Consider the following 25,049-nt stretch of genomic DNA (forward strand, 5'->3'; position numbering starts at 1 on the left):
CTGGGATACAGAGCATCATGCCCTGGGGATTTATCAGGTTTTAATCCCATCAATTTCCCCAATACTGTTTCCTGATTAATAACAGTTTCCTTTAGTTTCTCCTTAAAATGGGCCTTCTGACCCCTAGCATTTCCTGAAGATTGTGTTCTCCTTAGCGAACACTGATCCAAAGTGTTTGTTCAACTGGTCTGCCATCTCTTTGTTGTCCATTATGAATTCACCTGATTCTAACTGCAAGGGAGCTACATTTGTCTTCACCGGTCTTTTTTTGTTCACATTTCTGTAGAAGCTTTAGCAGTCAGTTTTTGTTTTCTGCAAGCTTACTTTCATATTCTATTTTCCCCTCTGAATTAAACTCTCTGTCCTCTGCTGAATTTTAAATTTCTCCCGATGCTCTAATTTTCTGCTTTTTCTGGCCAATTAATATGCGTCCTCTTTGGCTTTAACACTGCTCCTGATTTCCCTTGTTAGCCATAGATGAGCCACCATCCCCGTTTTACTCCGACGCCAGACGGATGTACAATTGTTGGAGTTCATCCATGTGTTCTTTAAATGTCTGCCATTGTCTATCTATTGTCTTTGAGTATCCTTGGCCAGTTTATCTTCGCCAATCAAAGTTAGCTTTCTTTAAGTTCAGGACACTAGTTTCAGATTTAATTGTGTACTCTCATCTTGATGAAGAATTCTACCACATGGTCATTCTTTCCCAAAGGATCTTGCGTTGCAGTGTTGCTATATGCCCAGTCTAGGATGGCTTGCGCTGTGTAGTTGGTTCCTCAACATATTGGTTAAAGAAACCATCCCTCATACATTCCAGGAAATCCTCCTCCATCACATTACTACCAGTTTGGCTAGTCCAATGAATATTTAGATTGAAGTGATCCTTAATAACTGCTGAACCCTTACGGCATCCATCTCTAACTTCCTGTTTGATATAGTCTCCAACATCATAACTACTGTGTGGTTGTCTCTTTCTTTCTTTATTTCCTTCTCTCTTTCTTTCTTTCTTTATTCCCTTCCTCCCTTTATTCCCTTCCTCCCTCCCTCCCTTCCTCCCTTCCTCTTTTCTCGCTGTCTGCTTTCTCGCTGTCTGCTCGTTCGCTCGCTGTCTGCTCGTTCGCTCGCCCGTCTGCTCGTTCGCTCGCCCGCCCGCTCGTTCGCTCGCCCGCCCGCTCGTTCGCTCGCCCGCCCCCTCGTTCGCTCGCCCGCCCCCTCGTTCGCTCGCCCGCCCCCTCGTTCGCTCGCCCGCCCCCTCGTTCGCTCGCCCGCCCCCTCCCCCTAGAGAAAGCTTAGGGGTGGGCGGACCATCTACGTAACAACAAAATTCCCTCCTTTGTCACTCGCTATCTATTTTAGTTTGGTGTAGCACCTTGGAATGTTTTGCTAAGAGAAAGCTGCTATATAAATTTAACTTTTTTGTTTGTAGAACTACAATAGAGACAATTTACATCTCTATCTGGAGGAAGCTGGCAGCCTATTCTCATCCAGGTTACTTTAGCCTTGATCTTAATAATAGTTCTCAAATCCTGCATTAACAGAAGCTTAGGAATAAGTTATATGTCAAACAGTTCACGTCAGCACCTGCAGAATAATGTTGTTCACTACCATTTATTTCTCTTTTCAGCTTGGTTTTTGCCACTCCACTATGCTGTGCACTTTTTCCACAAAAAAGGTATGTAGATCTTCAGCTGTGTTTAGTTGTTGGAGGATCTGTTTTAAACGAGCTATGTTATTTTAATGAGACACCGGGTCTAATGACTATACTGTTCCATGACTGGATGTAAGTTTGCCCGCTGAGCTGGAAGGTTCGTTTTTCAGACGTTTCATCATCATACATAAGCCTCCGGATGAAACACTGGTGGCAAGGCCCGCTTTCTATTTGTGTTTAGGTTTCCTTGGGGTTGGTGACATCATTTCCTGTGATGATGTCATTTCCTGTTCTTTTTCTCAGGGGGTTGTAAATGGGATCCAAGTTAATGTGTTTGTTGATTGAGTTCCTGTTGGAATGTCATGCTTCTCGGAGTTTTTGTGTGTGAATCTGTTTGGCTTGTCCTAGAATGGATGTGTTGTCCCAGTCGAAATAGTGTCCTTCCTGATCTGTATGTAAGGATACTAGTGACAGTGGGTCGTGTCTTTTTGTGGCTAGTTGATATTCATGTATCCCGGTGTCTAGGTTTCTGCCTGTTTGTCCAATGTAGTGTTTATTACAGTTTTGCAAGATATTTTGTAAATGACATTAGTTTTGCTTGTTGTCTGTATAGGGTCTTTCAAGTTCATTAACTGCTGTTTTAGTGTGTTGGTGGGTTTGTGGGCTACCATGATGCCAAGAGGTCTGAGTAGTCTGGCAGTCATTTCTGAGCTGTCTTTGATGTAGGGGAGAGTGGCTAGGGTTTCTGGACGTGTTTTGTCTGCTTGTTTGGGTTTGTTGCTGAGTAATCAGCGGACTGTGTTCATTGGGTACCTGTTCTTTTTGAATACACTGTATAGGTGATTTTTCCTCTGCTCTGCGTAGTTCCTCTGTGCTGCAGTGTGTGATGGCTCGTTGAAATAATGTTCTCATGCAGCTTCGTTTGCGGGTGTTCGGGTGATTGCTTCTATAGTTCAATATTTGATCTGTATGTGGTGTTTTCCTGTATACGCGAGTTTGAAGTTCCCCGTTGGCTGTTCGCTCTACTGTGACATCTAGGAATGGCAGTTTGTTGTTGTTGTTCTCTTTAGTGAATTTTATGCCAGTAAGGGTATTATTGATGCTCTTGAAGGTTTCCTCTAATTTGTTTCATTTAGTGATGACAAATGTGTTATCCATGTAGTGGACCCAAAGTTTGGGTTGGATGATTGGCAGAGCTGTTTGTTCGAGTCTTTGCATTACTGTCTCTGCTAAGAACCCTGATATTGGGATCCCGTGAGTGTTCCTTTGGTTTGTCTGTAGATGTTATTGTCGAAGGTTAAGTGGGTGGTATGGCATAGGTCCATTAGCTTGACGATATTGACCTTGCTGATGAAGTTGGTGTTTGGTGTATGTGTCTTTGCTTCTTCTAATAGTGTAGTCAGTGTTTCCTTGGCCAGGTTGATGTTGATGAATGTGAACAGGGCTGTTACATCAAAGGAGACCATTATTTCATCCTCTTCTATCTTGGTGTATTTGGTCTTCAGGAATTCTTGAGTGGAGAGGAAGGAGTGGTGTGAGTCTTCTACTAAGTGTTTTATTCTTTGATGTCACTCCTTGGCCAATCTGTAAGTTGGTGTTCCAGGTAGTGAGACAATGGATCTGAGGGAGGCTCCTGGTTTGTGAATCTTTGGTAACCTGTAGAAGCGTGGTGTGTTGGATCCGTCTGGTTTCATTTTTTGGAAGTCAGTCTTATTTATTTCTCCAGATTTCTGAAGTTTTTTGATAGGGCTGTGATTTGGTTCTCTAGTTGTGGGGTCGGGTCTATTGGAACTTGTTGGTAAGTGTTCGTATCTCAAAATAGTGCGTTCATTTTCTCAATGTAGTCTCTTTGATTTAAAATGACTGCCAAGTGTCCTTTGTCTGCAGGTAGGATAACGATGTTTTAATTTTTTTTTTAGTCTTTCTCGTGCTTTCCTTTCTTCTGTATTGAGTGTGTTTCCTTCCTTTTTCCTGCTTAATATCGGTGTGACTGTCTGTCTGATGGTTGTCTGGGTGTCCTGAGTTAGTTGTCGTTTAATGTTGTTTGTAATGCTGCTAAGAAACGTTTCTTGTCTGCATCCTGAAAGTTGTAATTTAATCCTTTTTACTAAGACAGCTTTTTCAGTGTCTGTTAAGGGTCGGTCAGATAAGTTTTTATTTTTAACCATGTTTCTGTGTTGTCAGTGTTGTTACTTTGTGTAAGTTTGTGTAGTTTTTTTCTGCAGGTCTAGTTTTTTTATTTTGTGTTTGTCATTCTCTAACGTCTACGGCTTGTCTGTCCATTCATGTTGCGTTAGTAAGTAAATCTTTTTGGCGTGAAATTTCCTGGTTGTATTTACGAAGTATGTTGTGGGTTTCATTAATCATTCCCCTAAGCATTCTGCAGCCATTTTGCTCTGCTATTCTTTTGGCTAGTGGGGTATTAAGGGGGAGGTTTGTATTTATGACATTTAGGTCGTAACTGTTTCCTTAGGCATTAGTACAGGAAGTACAGCTGTTCGCGGGTGGTGCTCTGTCAGATGGCGTTAGTTTCCCATTTTTGGGCCAGTTTTAGCGTATTTCGCCCATAGGTGTTAGCGAATTTTGAGAAGATTTGTAGTTCGGGTTGAGGTACTGGATGTCGGAAATGACCACCGCAGGAAATGACCTCACCAACCCAAGGAAACCCAAACACATAAATAGAAAGCGGGCCAAGCCACCAGTGCTTCATCCAGAGGCTCATTGATGATGTTACCATATTACAAAATGTCTGAAAACGAACCTTCCAGTTTAGCGAGTAAATCTACATCCAGAACCTCAACCTGAACTACAGATCTTCTCAAAAGTCGCTAACTGTTCCATCACTTTAGGATTTTGGAAATAATTTCTAGGTAGATAGAGAAGAAGAGGTCCACCTGCTGAGGGAATTGAAAAGCAGGGGACCTAATCTTAAAACGATTGAGGATATTCAGGAGTGCATATAGGAAACAGTTCTTTACCACCCAAAAGGTGATAGATATATGGTAAACTTTATCCCAAAGAACTGTAGATACCAGCTCAAAATCAATTATGTTAAGAGGGCTTAATTCATTTTTGCCAGTATAGGGTTGTTAATGTTAGATACACAGATACCTTTAAGGGTAAACAAGAATAACTCCAAAGGTGACTGAAGGTAGGTGATGTCTTTGTATTTAAGAGTTGGTTTCAGCCCCAGTGGAAGGTTGAGTTCTGGACAGGGAAAGCATCCAGAAGGGAAAGGTGGAAACTGATGTGTGTTAAATTGCAAATTAACATAAAGCCCTTGTAAATCTCTGAAAGACATTTGCTGCTCAACAAGTGAATGTTAGGCTGCTAAAAAAGGGTATTGAAGGATATGGAGCCAAGATGGGTCAACGAAATTGGGATGTAGATCTACCATTGAATGGGAGCAAGTATGAACAACTGAATGGCCTTTCCCCTCTTTGTATAATTTATTTTTGGAAATTGGTCAGTATTGGGCACATTATACCTTTTAGAACTACAGTACGTATACCATGGATTGTGTCATTCCCCCATGGATGTTCAGTGTTCCTGGACAAATTTCTGTTGTTCCTCTATTCCTGGATGATCAGCGAATTTTGGTACAAAGTAGTCTCAGACATGCTCATCCCTGTCTTAGGTAGACAAGCAGGAGGCTGGAAGAACACAGCACGCCAGGCAGCATCAAGAGGTGGAGAAGTCAATGTTTCGGGTGTAATCCTTCAGTTAAGTGTAATCCTTCTCCACCCAAAAAGTTGACTTCTTCACCACCTGATGCTACCTTGCTTGCTTGTTCTTCCAGCCTCCTGCCTGCCTACCTTGGATTCCAGCATCTGCAGGTTTTTTTGTCTCTTCCCTGTCTTAGCCAAGCTGAGTAGATGGTACAGTATCTTGCAGAAGGCATTGGGCGTGTCGATTCTCCTGCTCCTTTGATGCTGCCTGACCTGCTGTGCTTTTCCAGCAACACATTTTTAAGCTCTGATCTCCAGCATCTGCTGTCCTCACTTTCTCCCAATTTGATTTCAATCAGTTATTGAAAAAACAGTTTACAGATATCTGCTTACCTCAGCATTGGAATAGACCCGGTGCACTCTTCAAAGATTGAAGCACTAAAGGCGCATTTCCTTCACAGCTAGGCAAATTATCCTCGCCCTTCCCTACTTTTTTCTATATTTCAATTGCTTTGTGAGAATGCAGCATTCTACTGGAAACTTGCATGTTGAACTGAGGGCAAAAGTGCTATGCATACTGCAATATCACTTCTGTCTGTAGTGGTGCAGTGATAGGCAGTTTTCATTTGATATGTCAAGTAACCATAAGTAGATATCAGAAAGCAAAATACTGTAAATGTTTGAAACCTGAAATGAGAAGAAATATACTGGAATTACAGCAAGCAAGGTGAGAATGAAGGCAAGGATAACAATACTGATTATTTTGATGAAAAGCTATTAAAAGGAAAATTTAGATATTATCACTAGATTAGTGAATCCCGTGCAATTTGCAGCATGGCCACTGATCACTCTGTATTAGCCTGTTCACTGTAATAGCCTAGCTATGTTGTGCCATTGCCAAGGCTTCAGGGTAAGAGATTCTAGTGATATATTCTAAAACAGCTCATTATGTTCTGGAAACGCCAGTATTACAAGCAGATCCTGGGTGAGCTTTTCTAAATTATTACATTTCCAGGTATAATATGGCAAATTGTGAGATTCTCAGATGGCTCCCCAGCTTGATTCACCTGCTCCCTTGGTTGGTTGCAACAAGATTAACTTAATAAGAATCCCCTCCCCCGTGAAAACCTTTCTCCAAGATCAAATTGATTTAAAATGAGCCAGTTTTATCAGGCTTTCTTGAGTTTAAAAAAAAGAGTGATCTTGCTCTTCCTTGCATTTAGTAATTTGTAATATTATAACACATACATACAGATTAGAAATGAGTTTAAAAAAGATAAGTTTAAAAGTAGACAGATCAGTTCCTGTGGGTTGTTTGTGAAAAGTAGATAACAGAAAGTTGATTGTACTAGATAGTTGAGCACTTGATTTTGGGTTCCCTGGCTTTGGTGGATGGACATTCATTTGTCCTGATAGTTTGCTTCTGTAACTCAGTGACATTCATCTGTAATACAGGGTAGTTCTTCAACTGTGACCTTCAATACACATCCTTATTTGTGAGTTTTGAGAAGATTTGTAGCTCAGGTTGAGGTTCTGGATGTGGGTTTGCTCGCTGAGCTGGAAGGTTCATTTTCAGACATTTCGGCCCTATTCTAGTTGTGTTTACGGTTCCTAGAGTTGGTGATGTCATTTCCTGTTTTTTCAGGGGGTGGTAAACGGGATGCAAGTCAATGGTCAATGTGTTTATTGATACAGGTCCAGTTGGAATGCCATGTTTCTAGGAATTCTCATTCGTGTCTCTATTTGGCTTGTCCTAGAATCGATGTGTTCTCCCAGTTGAAGTGGTATCTGTATCTGTATAGTGTATTCAAAAAGAACGGGTACCCAGCCCACTGATTTCTCTGCAACATAACCAAACAAGTAGACAAAACACGTCCAGAAACCTTACCACTCTTCCCTACATCAAAGACACCTTGGAAATGACTGCCACACTACTCAGACCTCTTGGCATCATGGTAGCCCACAAACCCACCAACACACTAAACCAGCAGCTAATGAACTTGAAAGACACTATACAGACAACAAGCAAAACTACTGTCATTTACAAAATATCTTGCAAAACTGTAATAAGTACTACATTGGACAAACAGGCCACAAACTATCCACCAGGATACGTGAACATCAACCAACTAGCCACAAAAAGACCTGACCACTCTCAATAGTATCCTTACATACAGATGAGGAAGGACACCACTTTGACTGGGATGGCACATTCATCCTAGAACAAGCCAAACACAGAGACATACAAGAATTCCTAGAAGCGTGACATTCCAACTGGAACTCCATCAACAAAGACATTGACTTGGATCCCACTTATGACCCCTTGAGACAAAGAACAGGAAACGACATCACAGAAAATGATGTCACAACAGCAAATGACATTACCAACTCAAGGAAGCCCAATAAATAGGCTTCCTATAAATAGGAAATGGACCGTACAACCATTGCTTTATCCGGAGGCTCACTGATGTTACCTAGCATGGTGATGAAACATCTGAAAACAAACCTTCCAGCTCAGCGAGGAAATCTACATCTAGAATACACCCTTGTGCTTGATTCTATTCTTGTACACGTGACACATCAGCTCACTAGTACATCACCTCCCACTAGCGCACATACAATATAGTTAAATTTACATTCATGTGCATTCTTGAAAAAGTGAAGATATAAAACATGTCTTCTACCCACACTGCTGTTTGTTCTCCCATCTTGTTTGCAGTCTGAGATAATTCTGAGGACATTACTTTTCAGTTTGTGGTGCATTTAAGTCCATCCTTTTAAGGTTTCCTTAGCATTTCATCAGGTGTAATGTTTCAGGGTCTTTGTCTCCTTGAATTGATGTCCACAGTCATTTGTTTGGCTGCTGTAATTCCTGCTTTAAAACATAGAATTAAAGTTTCAATAGATGATTTGGTGTTATTGTCCATGATTGCATTCGGGGACGTTCATTGTTGAAGCTGAGCTTGCTCACTGGGAAACCATTTACTCTGAGAGATTTATTCACGTGGCCTATTCCCAAAAAACCTGGTTCAGTTTCCTCCAGTTGCCTCAGGCCTCCCCACCTCCTCCCAGTGGGGGAATTCTGTGCTGATTATTGATTGTGGCAGAGGAGAAAATTGAGAGAATGAATCAATCTGATTATCGCAGTGAAGCATTTCTGCTGATTCCACTTGGCTGAAGCCCAAGACCTACTTGCCCAGGGCTCATTTAGCAGGTTTTATTTCATGAGGTGGGATTAAAACATGAAGAGGAAAGAAGGAAACTTTGTCACTGTCAATTTATATTGTATGTTTTTTCTTACGTTTCATAGCTCCATGAAGGTCTCCCACCTGGAACCAGAACTTCAAGATAGGATTTTGACAAGTTACCCTGGCATTGATGTAGTTTACTTCAACAAGGGTTTATAGACGATTCTAACCAAAGCAAATGGCCAAGATAGTTAACAATCCCACTCAGCAGCGGCAGCAACGGTAACCTTCTCTCAAGTTGTATGTGATAACTGTCCTGGAATTTGCCCATTTCACGGAAACTGTTTTTTTTCATCTTGGAAGACCAGATGGGTGATGGGGAAATTGCCTTGTATAGGCTGAGGAGATAATTACACTAAAACCAGAAAAAGAACATGAATTGGACATGGAAAACGTGGAGCTGGGAAGACACAGCAGGGCAGGCTGCATCAGATGAACAGGAAAGTTGATGTTTCAGGTCAGGATCCTTCATCAGGATGTTTCCCCTGGGTCCATTCTGAAATGTCGATTTTTCCTGCTCCTCTGATGCTGCCTGACCTGCTCTGCCTTTCCAGCTCCACATTTTGTCAACTCTGACTTCCAGCATCTGCAGTCCTTACTATCACCATGATTTGGACATTTAATTCCATCAATTCTCCCCTTTTTCAGATTCAGTATGACTTGTACAGGTGTTTGCACACTAGAGCATTTTGTTGGTGCATGGTGAAGTAGAATCTAAAGTATGGATTGGTTGTCCAGTAACCAAGAATTTTTTGTGTGATCTTCTGGGTTTCAAAACAGAATTGATTAGATTTTATAATTCCAGTTATTTAGAGGGGAAATAAAATGTCAATTCCACACCATGCATTAATGGCGTTGCTGAATACACATCTTCCTACCTCTACAGCCTCTCAGGAATCCATGATTCTCCTAAACCAACCCATGATCGCAAGAATCAAATTTAGAAACACTCAACTTCCATCTGCTTTCCACACCCAGAGAGCTGTTCATGACTTAATTTTCTTGCACTCAAATGCTTTCAGTTGTTCAGTGTCCCTATAGTAGTTTGTGGTCGATAAACATCAATTGTAATGTTGCTCTATTTCAGAGGGTGCTTACTTGCCTGCTACTCTGGACTGAAACAGCTTTACATGGGAGTTATCTGCCATACTAGGGAAACTGTGCCCCTCTGCATCTGCTTTTAGTTTGCTTCATAATCTATTCCAATAGGAACCCATGTGGAACACTTGTTTCATTCTATTCTAAGTTGTGAATTCACATCCAACTACCTACCTTATTTTAAATACCTAAAATAAGGTTCGACTGGCAATATAAAAGACTCCTTTTGGTGCTCCTTCAAATGAGAAGCTTATGTTGAAACATACTGATTTGTTAAATGTTTTAAGATTCATTAAACGTGAAGATATTTTGCAGATGACGTGATGAGGTGTTCAGCTTGCATGCTTGAAAGTGCATCACCTACCTTTTTTAAACATGTTGCAGTCGTCAGGCAAGATTTCTTTAACCTTGATGTCTGTAATGAGAGTCTTGCACTTCCATGTAAAAAATCTCAAATCAAAATGACTCTTGTAATTTTGTTAAAAACTTAGTCTGGAATTATGGCAAACACTGTATTTTTGTCTTGGCCCTTAGTTTTGTAACTCATAAGTTTAAAATATATGAAAGAGTGACTGACCTAATGCTGGCATAAACTCTGGTAATGAAGAAGACATGGATGCCACAGACAGTAGTGAATCAATTAATTCACACTGATATAATGTCACCAGTCATCTGCTTGTGACATTATCACATTGTTTTTCAAAACCAAGTACACCACACTTCATTCTTAAAAGCACAAGAAAATGTTAGCTGTTCTCCTTTTGTGGCAATGGAAATGTTTTCAGATGTTCTGTTTCTTCAAATTGTGCTCTCACTTTCATTGGAGTAGCAAAAGACACAGCAGTACTCTTGTCTTTGTTATTGATGCCTTGTAAGCACTGAATCTCTCAAGGCGGGATATCTTTCATCAGTAAGATGTTTGCAATTATGAAGAAACTTTTAAAAGCTTTATGCAAAAGTAATGATTTCTGTATTAAATATGAAATTAAGTGAAAGCTGATCATTAGCAGTTATCATGTCTTCAGAATATGCCAAAGTTATTTTAGTGCTGTGAGTCACTGCTGCAAATATGGAAATCAAACTGTGCACAGCATAGTCCCATGAACAGTAAAAATGGTCAATAATTTAAACTTCATAAACATGTAATAGAATTTATAATTGGCCTACAAATTGGAAATGGTATTAGGTGGAGATAATTTGAGACTTGAAGACCAAGGTAATGTAAAAATCCTTTATTAAAAGCCTAAAATTCAAAAATATTGCAGGATATGTATCCAACAAAGTTTTGGTAACTTTCTTTTAAATTTTGTTTAAAATGATTATTCTCAGTCTAACAATGCAAATTGCAAATCTGAACAGTGGCTGATTGAATTAATATATTTTATTCCACTAAGACAGGAGTAGCTACCAGAGAGTCATTGGGTTCAGGGTAAGGTGAATGTTGTTCCTGCTGTTCTTGAATTTCATGTATGTCAGGGGTGTGAAGAAATACCACCATGGAGTAAGTATCATATCGAGAAACAAGTTAGAGCATCTTGAGAACAATATATTTTCAGACATGCTGAAAATCAAATGGACATATATAGGGTCCCAAACTTCAGATGAGAATAGGTGACCTCTCTACAGTGCACATTCTGGCACGGATACTAGGTCTTGTTAAAGTTTCTGCCTGTATCCAAGTGCATACCAACTAAGTTATCTAGAAGTGCTTCTGAAAATTCTACACTTGCTAGTTTCATGAAAAAAATGTATTGTTTAAAATTAGTCATTTGGATAATGAATGTGAATGACTGAGAGACACTTGCATTATTGGCTGTTTAGTATAGTTACCTATATAGTATAGTCAATATGAGGAAATGGTAAAAATCACTTGCGAAAATTAGGAAATCATTCTTAAGAATCTTGTAGATATCAGTTGTATTGTAACCAGACATTTACTCCAGTTATGATTTAGGATGCTCATGAAAGGATGTGTGCCTGAAGCTGGCTACTTCATAATAGGTTTATATCCTGGGCATTAAAACTCACCTCTAATTTCAGTCTATAACTTTAAAGGCTTTGAGTAAAATAAAGTGAAATCCAACTGAGAACAGCAGCAGTGGCAGAAGCAACAGCCTGAGATGACATATAATGCATTTTTTAACCACAGTTAAGATATCTGAAGACTTAGTTATATATTTATTTAATTCATTCATGGGATGAGGATGTCACTGGCTGGGCCAGCATTTATTGCCCATCCCTAATTGCCCAGAAGGCAGTTAAGAGTCAACCACATTGCTGAGATTCTGGAGTCACATGTAGGCCAGACCATGTAAGGATGGCAGTTACCTTCCCGAAGGGCATTAGTGGACCAGTTGGATTTTTCTGACAATTGACAATGAATTCATGGACTCCTGATTCTAGATTTTTATTGAATTCAAATTCCAACATCAGCGGTGAGTGATTCAAATCCAGATCCCCAGAACATTACCTAGGTCTCTAGATTAACAGGCCAGTGATAATACCACTAGGTCATTGCCTCTCCTAAACATCCCCTAAATATATGTAAATTATCTAAAATATTAATTTTCCATACTCTGTATCAGGATGTTCTCCAGAATTGTTTTTTAAATACACTCCAATCTAATAAAGTCACTTCTGTTTTGAGTTTATGTAAGACTAAGCATTAAGAACTAATGAATAAAGTGGCTATCTAGAGTTTACTCTGAAGCTTTTTCTGACATAGGGAACATTAACCTGCCTGCATTCTAGGCTGGTAGGTTCTGAATCTACACACTAAGGAACAAAGGGCTCTCTCACTGGGTTAACAAAACTCAAACTGCTGACTAAAGAAGGTGCCCCTCTCCATTTTGGAAATCTGCTTTTTGCATAGCCCAGGCTGATGTGAGACTCCTTTCTGTCTCTCTCTCTCTCTCTCTGTCTCTCTCTCTGAACATTAACCTGCCTGCATTCTAGGCTGGTAGGTTCTGAATCTACACACTAAGGAACAAAGGGCTCTCTCACTGGGTTAACAAAACTCAAACTGCTGACTAAAGAAGGTGCCCCTCTCCATTTTGGAAATCTGCTTTTTGCATAGCCCAGGCTGATGTGAGACTCCTTTCTGTCTCTCTCTCTCTCTCTCTGTCTCTCTCTCTCTGTCTCTCTCTGTGTCTCTCTCTCTCTGAATGAATGAATGAATGAATGAATGAATGATGTTCAGCTGTGGTGAGGATTTGGAGGCCACACCCTTGCCTTTATCCCTTTCCACTTCTCATCAAAGAGAACTACCAGTGGGTAGCATTTCCCTCCCCAAAAACACCGAGACTAAAGGACCAAGATTAAGCAAGTTGCTTAACCTTTAAGCCCATTTCTTAGTATAAGCATTGCAATGCCAAAGAATATTAATTCCACTTTAAACATTATTTGTTAAATGTGTGCAAGTTCCTCTGAAAATACAGCTGAAAAATCTGTAAAGACTTTGGAGGTTTTAAGGTTACAGCTTTAAGTTAATAAAAATGCAAATAAAATTGCAGCTGATCAAAGGGAAAAGCAATATCTACTAATATTGAATATTGATTTATATTAAGCAGTTCGAACTATTCAAGTGTCAGCTCAGGATGGCTGTCACTCCACTTTTTGATTTCCACTAAAACCTTCCTTGTCTCTGTTCAGGATGGTTTAAAATACTGAGCACTTCCGTTGCAGATCTTTATTTTTCATTGATGAAAAGTTCCAAGGCCTGCAATCCAGTGTGTGCAAATCTTAGCACAGAGCTCTTTACCCTGAATTATTTTATAAGAATTTGAATGAAAACAAATAAAAGTTCCCAGAAGGAAGTTGAACACTGTCTACACAATCAGGAGAATGTTAATTCTCCCTCTGTAAATATTTTTATTAGTTATATTTAACATTTAATGTAAAACTTGTTAGAAATAAATGTCAAAGACATACTGCTGCATTATAACCACTGAATGGTTATTGGAGCAGCTTGGAGATCAGCTCAAGTGCAACATATACTTGAGTGCTTTATTATTTGTGGATTAGATTTTCCTACAACTTTTTTTATTTAATTCTTTTTCAACTCATTGTGCAAGTGATGGCACAAACAATTCATATCATGTTAATTGCTTTACAAGTGTTCCAAAAGTGAGATTAACTCAGTAACTCCTGAACTGGAATTTTTAAAAAATATAATGCAAGACCCTCTAACTGCCAGAAGCAGAACCTAGATTTTGAGGTGACTGTCTCAGGATGGATAAGAAGAGTTATTTTGCCATAACATTTTTGTCATGAGCTTGACCTTACACTCCAAAGGCTAAGCTCACTGGCATAAGTTCCATTTTGCAGCATCTATCCAAAATAGAATCATGCAGTGCTATCATGGTTGGCAATTATTGCTTATCCCTCGTTGCCTTGAGTGAACTTTCTAAGCCATACTAGAAGAGCAGTTAAGAATTTGAGATTGATACTAATGAGGAAATACCTGGTGTATTCCATTATTTGAGGTTTTATAGAAGCTCTGAACTGTTGTGTTGGATAATGAAACCTGCTCTCCATAATAGCGTTGATGAAGAATTTGTTAGTGGAATTACAAAGGTATACTCTGGTTGACTAGTAATACAAAATTATAACTGATCAAGTAGAAATGTAAAATCTATTCCTCTTGAATATTCATTGTATTAAGAGGTGTTAGAACTATTCAAATAGGAGTTAGCAAAACACCAATGACGCAAGGACAGTTCTCCCATTGATTCTTACACAATTTCATTTTGGAAAGTCCTGGGTTTCCACTAAGCATGTTCTTCCATTTGGGTAGATAGTTTTCTGGAATTATGGCAGAAACCTCTGACATCCACCAGTCAACTGAGGAAGGGTCACTCGACCTGAACCATCAACTCTGATTTCTCTCCACAGGTGCCGCCAGACCTGCTGAGCTTTTCCAGCAATTTCTATTTTTGTTTCTGATCTACAGCATCCAGAGTTCTTCCGGTTTTTATTTAACAATATCACGTATTCCTGCTTTAACTTAATGATTCATTGTGTTGCTGTGTCTACTTTGATTTGAGTTTGTTGGGGGTATCCTGTCATTCAATTCGTACAAGTATGTGTGATAGAGACTTTGATGTAATTATATATGTTACATTGTGGTGGTGTTTTCTGAATGTATAGGAAATAAATTCTATTTTAAAACTGGTGCTTGTGACTGTTCTATTATTCCTGCTTGCCTAAGGATGTTCAGGAGTACAATCTCAAATGTAGTAACAGCCCTTCTCGTGGGAATTCTTTGAGTATACAAGTGTCTGAAGCATTGGATGGCATGTGCAGACAAAGTAGACTTGAGGCAATGTGCTCTGCTGTAGTTTGACTGCTTCACCAATCCTTTGTTTCTGTACTGGATGCTAAATGGTGCTCCAGAAGCAACACATTAGGAACTCTACGCTGTCACCCAGTTTCAGAAGCTGGTATTTTAGTGTTGGATTCAGTTGACGAATTAGTGATTTTTCTCAACCATTGTTGGAACTCACCTGGCATTTTAGGGAAGATTGCTGCCCAGTTTTCTTTGGGTAAGAAAGTACTGATGCCTCTGCTTGCCAGTGCACTAGTCAGTACTGGAATGTTATTTTGAAATGCTATGACCTCTCAGAGCATTGAGATGAAACGGTTCAGGCAGAATGAGTAGTTGGAAATGCCTGCAGTAAGGACTCAGGCTCATGCCTAAGCAGCACATAGCAAAACAGAAGGTTGAATGTAAATTCCACTATTATCATGTTCCACAGACAAAGTAAACACGGAATGTGAAGGGTGACATTGAGATTACCTCATTGACACCTTTTTATGTTCCAAGTGTACTGAATCTTCCCATGTGTATTTAATACTACCATCTAGATTAAGCTTCAGTGTGTATCTTTTTGGCTGTTTGTTTCTGATGTTGCATCACATGCAACAGCCACTTCTGTCAAATTCGTCCTTCTCTATGTTCCGGTTTAAGAGTTGCAATGAAGAAGCAAGTTGGGCTGCTCACTCCTTACAGGAATATTGTGTTGATGGGCTGGTGTTGGAAAGTTGGTTTCTGTTTAACTTCAAGCCAAAAAGATTGAGCAATGGTGCAAGTTCTATAGATATATCCAGGGAAAAGAAAGTGGGTAATAAACTTAGGCTTACTGATCTGTCATTGTTGGGATGTTTTTATCCATATGCTCAACAAAGGCTTTTGCTAGAATTTATTAGACTGGTTACATTCTTGTGGTGCATAGGCTTGTATGTCATATGTAGAATAATGAAAAATCTATTGGAGTGACTCATCAAAAGTATGCTTATGATCTGAATGAACCTGGGTAGGTTCATGGCTATCACTTCAAGAAAGAAGATTGTTCTACAGCTGGAGTTTTATCGTCCAGGAGCAGGTTGGTGTTGGGATTTAAATTGGGTGGCATGGTGTGGAAGTAGGCTAATTAATGGACACTGAATGGCTTTCGCCTACCACTGCTGGTATTCTCTGGTCTTGTGGGTTATTGAGTGAGTGCCCTTCCTTCGTGGGTGCCTTTTTGAACCATCGTGTGCAATCATCCATAGAGATGAGGAAGAATTACTTATCCCAAAAGGTCATGGAATCCATCATTTGTGGGCGGCACGGTGGCACAGTGGTTAGCACTGCTGCCTCACAGCGCCTGAGACCCGGGTTCGATTCCCGCCTCAGGCGACTGACTGTGTGGAGTTTGCACATTCTCCCCGTGTCTGCGTGGGTTTCCTCCGGGTGCTCCGGTTTCCTCCCACACTCCAAAGATGTGCAGGTCAGGTGAATTGGCCATGCTAAATTGCCCATAGTGTTAGGTAAGGGGTACATGTAGGGGTATGGGTGGGTTGCGCTTCGGCGGGGCGGTGTGGACTTGTTGGGCCGAAGGGCCTGTTTCCACACTGTAAGTAATCTAATCTAATCTAATCTAATCATTCCAGAGTTTAGTGGACACCAGAGCACAATACATCTGAGGGGATGGACAGCTTTTCAATTAGTCATGGGTTAAGGCATTATGGGGAGTGGGAAGGAATCATATCAAATGGTGGACCAGGCTTGAAATGCCTACCCTTCTGAATTCTAATCTCCAGTGAAAACTTCCCCACTTACCTTGTTAACTGGCTACAGCGATAGTTGTTCCTGCAGAGTGGTTACATTCCCTGGAGATGCTCCCCCAAACATGTGGGGATGGAATCCTGGCTTGAGCTAATCATTCATCAAGAGATATTACCCCTAGAATGAAGGTTATCTCACCGTGAGTTCTATGGATGGTACTCATTTAATGGCAAAATAGCATCTAGGAAGATAATTTAATTTTAAGTTGCCTTGTAAGTATCCTGAGTTTCTCAATGGGCATCCATTCCGAGGAAAAGTCACCACAGTCATACCAGACCGTAGGGCTGCTCTCTAATTAGAGTAAGTGGACTGATGGTAGTTTAACCTGAGGGTGACCACACCTCAGGTGAGGGGAAATGGTTGAGAAGATAACCTCAGCCGATGCAGGAACTGAATCCACACTATTGGCATGACTATCACAATCTTACCATCCAGTCAACTGATAACTGAAACCTCCACATCCCACTGATGCCTCAAGAAATGAGACAATACAGGCTATGCATTGACTTTTTTAAAAACAATCTGGACAATACTGACATGGTTGAAAGTATGCCAGACAAATATTTAAGGCAGTCACAAAACAATGAGCTGCCTGATCATCAAAATTTAACTTGTGTTCACGCTGCCAGTATCTGCATTCAGATGTTTGGGTCCTGTGGTTCTTTTATTAGTAATAGTTGTGCTTTCTTCCCTGTCCATCTAAAAAAGTCATATTTAGAGGGTGGTGCAAAAGAAGATAATTTTCTCAGTTATTGAAGCAAATGAACTGCATATTCCCATTGTCCAAAGAAAATCGTTAGTGTCTAATCTGCAAGTAATTCAAGCATTTATTTGAATAAGCTTAGAATCCATGGTGTAATTCTCTCCCCCCACCCCCCCTTTTCGTGTTATGTAGTTTCTAATTGTTTTTGCTGTGATATTCCAATAGCTTTGTAAACCCTTTCATCTCTGGAGTTAGAACCCAGTCATTTGAGAAAATAACTTATCTTTTGTACGTGTTACAAACTGGATGAAAACACTCATAATACAGAAAGCAGGCAATGAAGTCATTTTATTATTTGTTGTTGTATAAGGAAATGTAATTTGAAAAACAAGTCCAAATAAGTACCGTAATGTAAAACAACATAGCAACTGGTATCAAATGTGTTAATAGGAAATTGGTTTCTTATAGGAAATATTTAATTAACACATTCCTATTAATATATATAATAAATAAATGTATACTCATTAAGACATAGACTGACTCCAACTGATCTTATCAGGCAGCAAAGTGGTAATAATTGAAGAGAGAAGTTCACCTTTTGCCTTTGAGAAGAACATTCTTGTATTTATATAGCTCTCAGTCCAAAGATTCCACCTCCAACAGTGTATTGACATCAACTATCGTTTTCAAGAGTGCATTTTGAGTAGCAGAAATAGGCCATTCAGCCCATCAAGTCTGCTCCTCTAGTCAATGATATGGCAGATCTAACAATCCTCAATGGCACTTTCTGCCTTTTCCTCATAACCCTTGATTCCCTTACTGATTAAAACATGTCTATCACAGCCTTGAATATACTTAATGACTCAGCCTCAACAGCTGTCTGTGGTAAAGAATTTCACAGATTCTCTTCCCTCTGAGAGAAGAAATTCCTCCTCATCTCTGTCTTAAATGTGTGACCCTTATTCTGAGATTATACCCTCTGATCCAGGTAAGGGGAAACAACCTTTCTACACTTACCTTGTCAAGTGTCCTAAGAATCTTATTTGTTCAATAAGGTTGCCTCTCATTTTTCTAAATTCCATTGAGTACAGGGCCAACCTACCCCCCTCTCTTCATAACAGTCCCTGTATATCTGGTATTAGGTGAGTGAACCTCGACTGGACTGAATGCTCATGAAATTGCTCGTATGCATTTCATAATCAGCTTCATACTGTACCTTTTGAGCTAACAATGGGCTAACGAAACGTGAATTTGGCTTCATATTCTGAAATCGTGCCAGTGAGAATCAGGACTGAGAAGCCTCGGCTCAGAAACCTGATGGGACCTTAAAGTAATGTCAGAGAGGAGAGGCCCTTATCCCGAAAGGAAAGAATCAGCGTATGAACACACTTCATTCCCTGTTTCTGCTTCCACTGATTGTCACAGCCTTACCTCAATTTTCGTGGAATAGCCCTGAAATAGGGATGCTGCCATCATTATGTGACGCATGGGTCTAATTCCACAGAGCTGTTTTATAAACAAACTGGAGGATCATGGGCCTGACAATGCAGCAACTACAGCTGTTGGCTGTGGTTTCAATCGTTACCTTGATTACAATAAATTTATTAGGAGGACTCCTCCCCTGAAAGAGCCGGCATTGAAAACAGACGCATGTAGTTTGGTTCCTGTATCAGCAATTGCAGCGTATATGTTTTTGCCCACTTTGAGAGATTGCAAGGTTGTGAGCAAGTGGGAGATGCTTAGCTATTTTGTTCCAACTGTATTGGTCTGGGGCAAGTGTGCCAGATGAGCAGCTCTTAAAAATGAGGATAGTCGGAGCCGAAGCGCTCCAGTTGACAAAGAGATAGAGAGTCAAGTCGAAAAGTAAAGCATTGATATCATGCATGTTGGATTGAGAAGCAGCTGTGTGTAAAACTTCAGAGAAGTGGTGAGAAAGGAAATAAGAAAGGCAAGAAGTGAATGTGAGCATGTGGCTAATATCAAAAGAATTCAAAATTCTTCTCTCTGCTTATTGGTAAAATAGTAGTAAAAAGAGACGTACAGGATATTGCGGAAGCATCTATCCAAAGGAGTCAAAGGGCATGACCAAGGTATGAAATGATTACTTTCTGTATTTATCAAGGATGAAGACCTTGCCAAAGTCATTGTGAAAGAACAGGTCACCATGATACTCGGGCTAATACATGTTGCAGTGGAGCATAAGCCGAGCTGTAATTAAAGATAAGACGGGGATGGGAAGGACTACTGCTGAAAAATGTGTTGCTGGAAAAGCGCAGCAGGTCAGGCAGCATCCAAGGAACAGGAGAATCGATGTTTCGCGCATAAGCCCTTCAGGTTTATGCCTGAAATGTTGATTCTCCTGTTCCCTGGATGCTGCCTGACCTGCTGCGCTTTTCCAGCAACACATTTTTCAGCTCTGATCTCCAGCATCTGCAGTCCTCACTTTCTCCATGGGAAGGCCTACATTCCAATATCTGAGGGATGTATGAGTGAAAATGAGATTAATTTTCTAATCCTCAAAGCCTAGGGTAGTATCAAAAGTATGCATATTGTAAATCTTAGACGTTTATTTAAAAAAAGGATAAGGATAAACCTGGCATTGCCAAGGTCAGTTTTACCTTGGGGGGTGTGGGGAAGGCTTTTGAAATGATAGTCTGAGACAAAATTAACAGTCATTTTTGACAATTCCGGATGAATTATGGAAAGCCAGCATGGATGTGTTAAAGGCAAATTTTGTTTAACTGTCATTGATGAGGTAACAGGGAGGGTTGATGAGGGTCATGTGGTTGGTGTGATGTAGATTGAGTTCCAAAAAGCATTTGATAAAATGCTACCTTTCAGCCATGGATTAAAAGGACAATCACACCATGTATGCAAAGTTGGCTGGGTGACAAGAAACTTTTTTTCAGAGAGTAAAATGTGTAGATAGATCTTCAGGGTTTAGTGTAAGGATCCAGGCATTTCTTGATATATATTAATGTTGACTTGGGTAAACAGAGCACATTACAGGATTTATATATAACACTCAAACACTTTAGGGTGGCACAGTGGCTCAGTGTTTAGCACTGCTGCCTCAGTGCCAGGGACCTGGGTTCATTTCCAGCCTTGGGTGACTGTCTGGAGTTTGCACATTCTCCCTGTTACTGCGGGCTTTCCGCCAGGTGCTCTGGTTTCCTCCCAATGTTCAAAGATGTGCAGGTCATGTGAATTAGCCATGCTAAATTACTCGGTGTTCAGGGATGTGTAGGGGAGATGTAGAGTAATAGGATAGGGGAATGGGTCTGGATGGGATGCTCTTCAGAGGGTTGGTATGGACTTGTTGGGCCAAATGGCCTGTTTCCACACTGTATAGCTTCTATGAAAGTCTGTGACTGAGTACTATAAACTGTTAGGACAGTAGTTTGCCTCAATAGAAGGCTAGTGGAATAGGCAGATGAATTTAATGCTGAGAAATGTAAAGTTATTCATTTACAAGAATGATTTACAAGAATGATTCCAGGATGAGGAGTGTTCGTTGTGATAACAGATTGGAGATTCCCCTTGGAGAAGATTGAGAACATAGTTAATGGATATTCAAAGTCCGGAGTAGTATTAATAGAGTTAGAAATTGTTCCTATTGGTGGAAAGTTTAAGAACCACAATACACAGACTTAATGTGATTGGCAGAAGAATCAAAGGTAACATAACAAAAACAGTTTTTGCACATTTGAGTAATTACCGTCTGAATGCATGGTGGAGGCAAATTGTACTGTGACTTTCCAATTGGAATTAGATCATCTGAAATTAGCTGAATAGAAAATATTGTCAGAGCTATGGTGAAAAGAAGGGGACTAACCCAAACTGCTTTTGCATAGAACTGGAGTGGATTTGATGGGCTGTTTATGTATATTAAAGAAAACTTATACAATGAAGGAAAAGGTAATGGGGTATTGTTGCATCGTATAGTCTGATTTTTTTTTTATTACTTTACAGTGTGGAAACAGGCCCTTCGGCCCAACAAGTCCACACCGCCCCACCGAAGCGCAACCCACCCATACCCCTACATTTACCCCTTACCTAACACTACAGATAATTTAGCATGGCCAATTCACCTGACCTGCACATCTTTGGACTGTGGGAGGAAACTGGAGTACCCGGAGGAAACCCACGCAGACACGGGGAGAATGTGCAAACTCCACACAGTCAGTCGCCTGAGGTGGGAATTGAACCCGGGTCTCTAGCGCTGTGAGGCAGCAGTGCCAGCCACCGTGCCGCCCACAAATGTTCTATTACAAGGAATTCTTCCGTGTACCTTCCTGGTACTCAATCTAGTAATAACTCAAGTTTAACTCCAGTATAGGTAGTTTCCCTGACACCAGTTCTAGTAGGAGCATGGAATTACATCAAGTGTATAACATTGAAACTGGTCATTTGGCCCAATTCTCTCCCAAGTGCTCTCCCATAATACAATGAGCTTTCAGTTACATCTACGTCATTACACCCACTCATATTGCTCTAAGTTATGTCCTAAAATTGTACAAAGCTGCAGCTTTTCACTTGTTCTTCATTGAGGGGAGATGGTGATGTGGTGGTGGGGAATTGAGTGTGCGGGCATAGTTCAAACCTCACCATAGCAGCTGCTGGAATTTGAAAATGTAATTAACAAATCAGCATGATTCTAGCATCTGTTATCAATTATTGTAAAATCCCACCTGGTTCCCTAATGTCCTTTAGGGAAACAAATTTGCCAACTTTATCTGCTCTGGCCTACACGTGACTCCATACCCACAGCAATGTGGTTGGTGTTCATTGGTCTCCAATCCCAGGAAAGAATTGAAAAAGCTAAGATCCTGTCCCATTTGTTGTTTGTATGTGTGCAATAGAAGAAGCAAAATCAGACAATATTTCAGCATCAGATCACTGTGCCTCTTGTTGAGTCATGGAATCCTATTAACTAAAAGCAATTATTCCACATCCATGGTAGCTCAATTAAAAACTGAAATCAGATTTTACTCAACTTAGTCCATTAAGAATTAAACAATGCACTTTGCTTTCTTCATGAAATAAGCTTTTCTGGGATATGGTAACAAAGTTAGTGCACTTCTAATTACCTTTTAAGCAATTAAACAAAGAAAATTGCTTAAAACAAAGAAAGAATAATGAATATCTCCCAGCCTTTTTCTCCCTAAGTATTCAGTTCTAGCTACAAATGCAAAAGGAACATGGCTGGAGGCTGTCTAACTTCTGAGAACTTCGGTTCCAAAGTTTAGCCTTACGATAAACAAATGGAAGATATGTAACTATTGAAATTGCAACTCTATAATAAGCAAAGACATTAAAATACAGGATTCATGTAACGAAATGATAGCACTCTCTTCTTGTTCTTTTCCAGTTTGTTCAAATCTAAAGATGTTGATTCCTCGTTATATTCTTTGAAGTTAATAAGATGACACTTATGCCATCGATCCCCCTGTAATTGTTTCCTTGGCTTCTCCTAAACTCGAACTTGCTGGATTTTCCTGGGCGGAACTTTCTGGAATCACATTCTTCGTGGTGGAACCTGCCAAACCATGAACATTATTTTTTGAATTCTATGATATGACAATTCCACAGGCAATGATTCAAGAAGTGCGAGAGCAGTATTGCAGGGTGTTCGGAGGTCTGCATTCTTAAAGCTCAGCTCTCCCTGATGTCTATCTCTTACAGGCCATGGAGAAGCTTTTTAATGTTCTTTTGGTACGATGTCTATGTCCATGACTTCCAACATATGGACAAAAATGGAACAGTGTAGGATAGCTGGGCTTCAGATTGGTTTCACAGGTCAGCGCAACATCGAGGGCTGAAGGGCCTGTACTGCACTGTAATGTTCTCTGTTCTATGTAGGGCATGGGCATCAAATGTATGTGACACCGACCACCTGCAAGGTCCCTTCCAAGCCACTAACTTGGAAATATATTGCTATTTTTTCACTCTAACTGGGTCAAACTCCTGGAACTCCCTTCCTAAAGATGATCTTCCACAACATGGGCTGCAGAAAGTCAAGAAGGCAGCACATTGCAATCTTCTCCTTGGCTATTAAGGATGGGCAATAAATGGTGACTTGGCAAAGAATAGGGAATTCTTTTTATAGTGAAAGCCTACAACTCAGGCATGTGAGGAAATACTCCCCACTTGCCTGGATGGGTGCAACACCAACACTTGGGAAGCTTGGGCGGCATGGTGGCACAGTGGGTAGTACTGCTGCCTCACAGTGCTAGAGACCCAGGTTCAATTCCCACCTCAGGCAACTGTGTGGAGTTTGCACATTCTGTCCGTGTCTGCATGGGTTTCCTCTGGGTGCTCCGGTTTCCTCCCACAGTCCAAAACTGTGCATGATAGGTGAATTGGTCATGCTAAATTGCCTGTAGTGTTAGGTGAAGGGGTAAATGTAGGGGAATGGGTCTGGGTGGGTTGCTGTTCGGAGGACTTGTTGGGCTGAAGGGCCTGTTTCCACACTGTAAGTAATCTAATCTAATCCAGGATAAAGCAGCCACTTGATTGGCACCACATCCACAAGCATCTACTTTCTCCACCACTGACGCTCAGTAGCAGCAGTGTGTACTATCTACAAGATACACTACAGAAATAGACCAAGGCTTCTTCAACAACACCTGCCACACCCATAACCACTTTCATCTAGAAGGGAACACTACCCCTTCCAAGGCATTCATAATTCTGACTGAGAAATATATCGCTGTTCCTTCACTGTGGCTGGTTCAAAAATCTTGAATTTGCTCAGTAAGGGCATTGTGGGTCTACCTACAGTATATGGACTGCAGCAATTCAAGAAGGCAGCTCATCCACACCCTCTCAAAGGGCAACTAGGGATGGGCAACAAATCCTGGGCCCAGCCATTAACTCCCACATCCGGCAAGTGAATTAAAACAAAAGTTCCCATGACTTTGAACGCACTCCCTGAAATTTGTGATGGATGCTAATTTAACAATAACTTTCAAAAGGGAATTGGATAATAACAAATGGAATAATTTGCTGGGGTATACCGAAAGAGCAGGTGAGTGGCACTGATTTGCATTGTTCTTTCATAAGCTGCATAAGTATGATAGGCCGAATGGCCTGTCCGTGCTGTATCATTCACTGATATGATGGTTTCCCCCGCATCCATTGCAAAATTGTAAACACAAGTATAAAGTGTCAGTTGCATGCTCAAATCAAATTCATACCATTCCCTAACATGTTATTTGTGCATCTGAATGGAGACTGCAGTTCACCATGGGGTAGGCTTGTGACCACCATCCTCTTCAGTGTAGGCATTTACAGATCCTGCTCAGTTTTGTGGAGTAGAGGAATACCAGTTGGTAGTTAAAAAGGTGGAGTTTATTACGTTAACATTTTTTTTTGCACAGAAGGTGGTTCATTTGTGGAATGAACTTCCAGAGGAAGTGGTGGATGTGGGTATGATTACATGACATTTGGATAAATGTATGAATCGGAAAGATCTGGAGGGATATGGGCCAGGAGCAGGCAGGTGGGACTGGTTTAGTTTGGGATTATGGTCAGCATGGACAGTGTGACCAAAGGATCTGTTTCCATGCTCTAT

General features: G+C 40.5%; 2 protein-coding genes across 7 annotated transcripts in view; one reads left to right on the plus strand and one right to left on the minus strand.

Annotated features, from left to right (window-relative positions):
* The window catches only part of sfxn3 (sideroflexin 3), a 55,475-nt gene extending 45,351 nt beyond the window's left edge, over positions 1–10,124 (plus strand). For all 5 annotated transcript variants that reach the window (XM_043713083.1, XM_043713081.1, XM_043713080.1 and 2 more), the window contains exons 10-11: positions 1,625–1,672; positions 8,627–10,124. In XM_043713083.1, the coding sequence (XP_043569018.1) occupies positions 1,625–1,672; positions 8,627–8,723 (145 nt within the window). In that variant the 3' untranslated portion in view covers positions 8,724–10,124. The remainder of the gene's footprint in view (positions 1–1,624; positions 1,673–8,626) is intronic.
* Positions 10,125–22,825: 12,701 nt separating this feature from the next.
* Positions 22,826–25,049, minus strand: part of LOC122560989 — an 88,481-nt gene continuing 86,257 nt past the window's right edge. For both annotated transcript variants that reach the window (XM_043712231.1, XM_043712230.1), the window contains one exon: positions 22,826–23,012. In XM_043712231.1, the coding sequence (XP_043568166.1) occupies positions 22,992–23,012 (21 nt within the window). In that variant the 3' untranslated portion in view covers positions 22,826–22,991. The remainder of the gene's footprint in view (positions 23,013–25,049) is intronic.

Source organism: Chiloscyllium plagiosum, chromosome 22, assembly GCF_004010195.1.
Source record: "Chiloscyllium plagiosum isolate BGI_BamShark_2017 chromosome 22, ASM401019v2, whole genome shotgun sequence".
NCBI lineage: Eukaryota > Metazoa > Chordata > Chondrichthyes > Orectolobiformes > Hemiscylliidae > Chiloscyllium > Chiloscyllium plagiosum.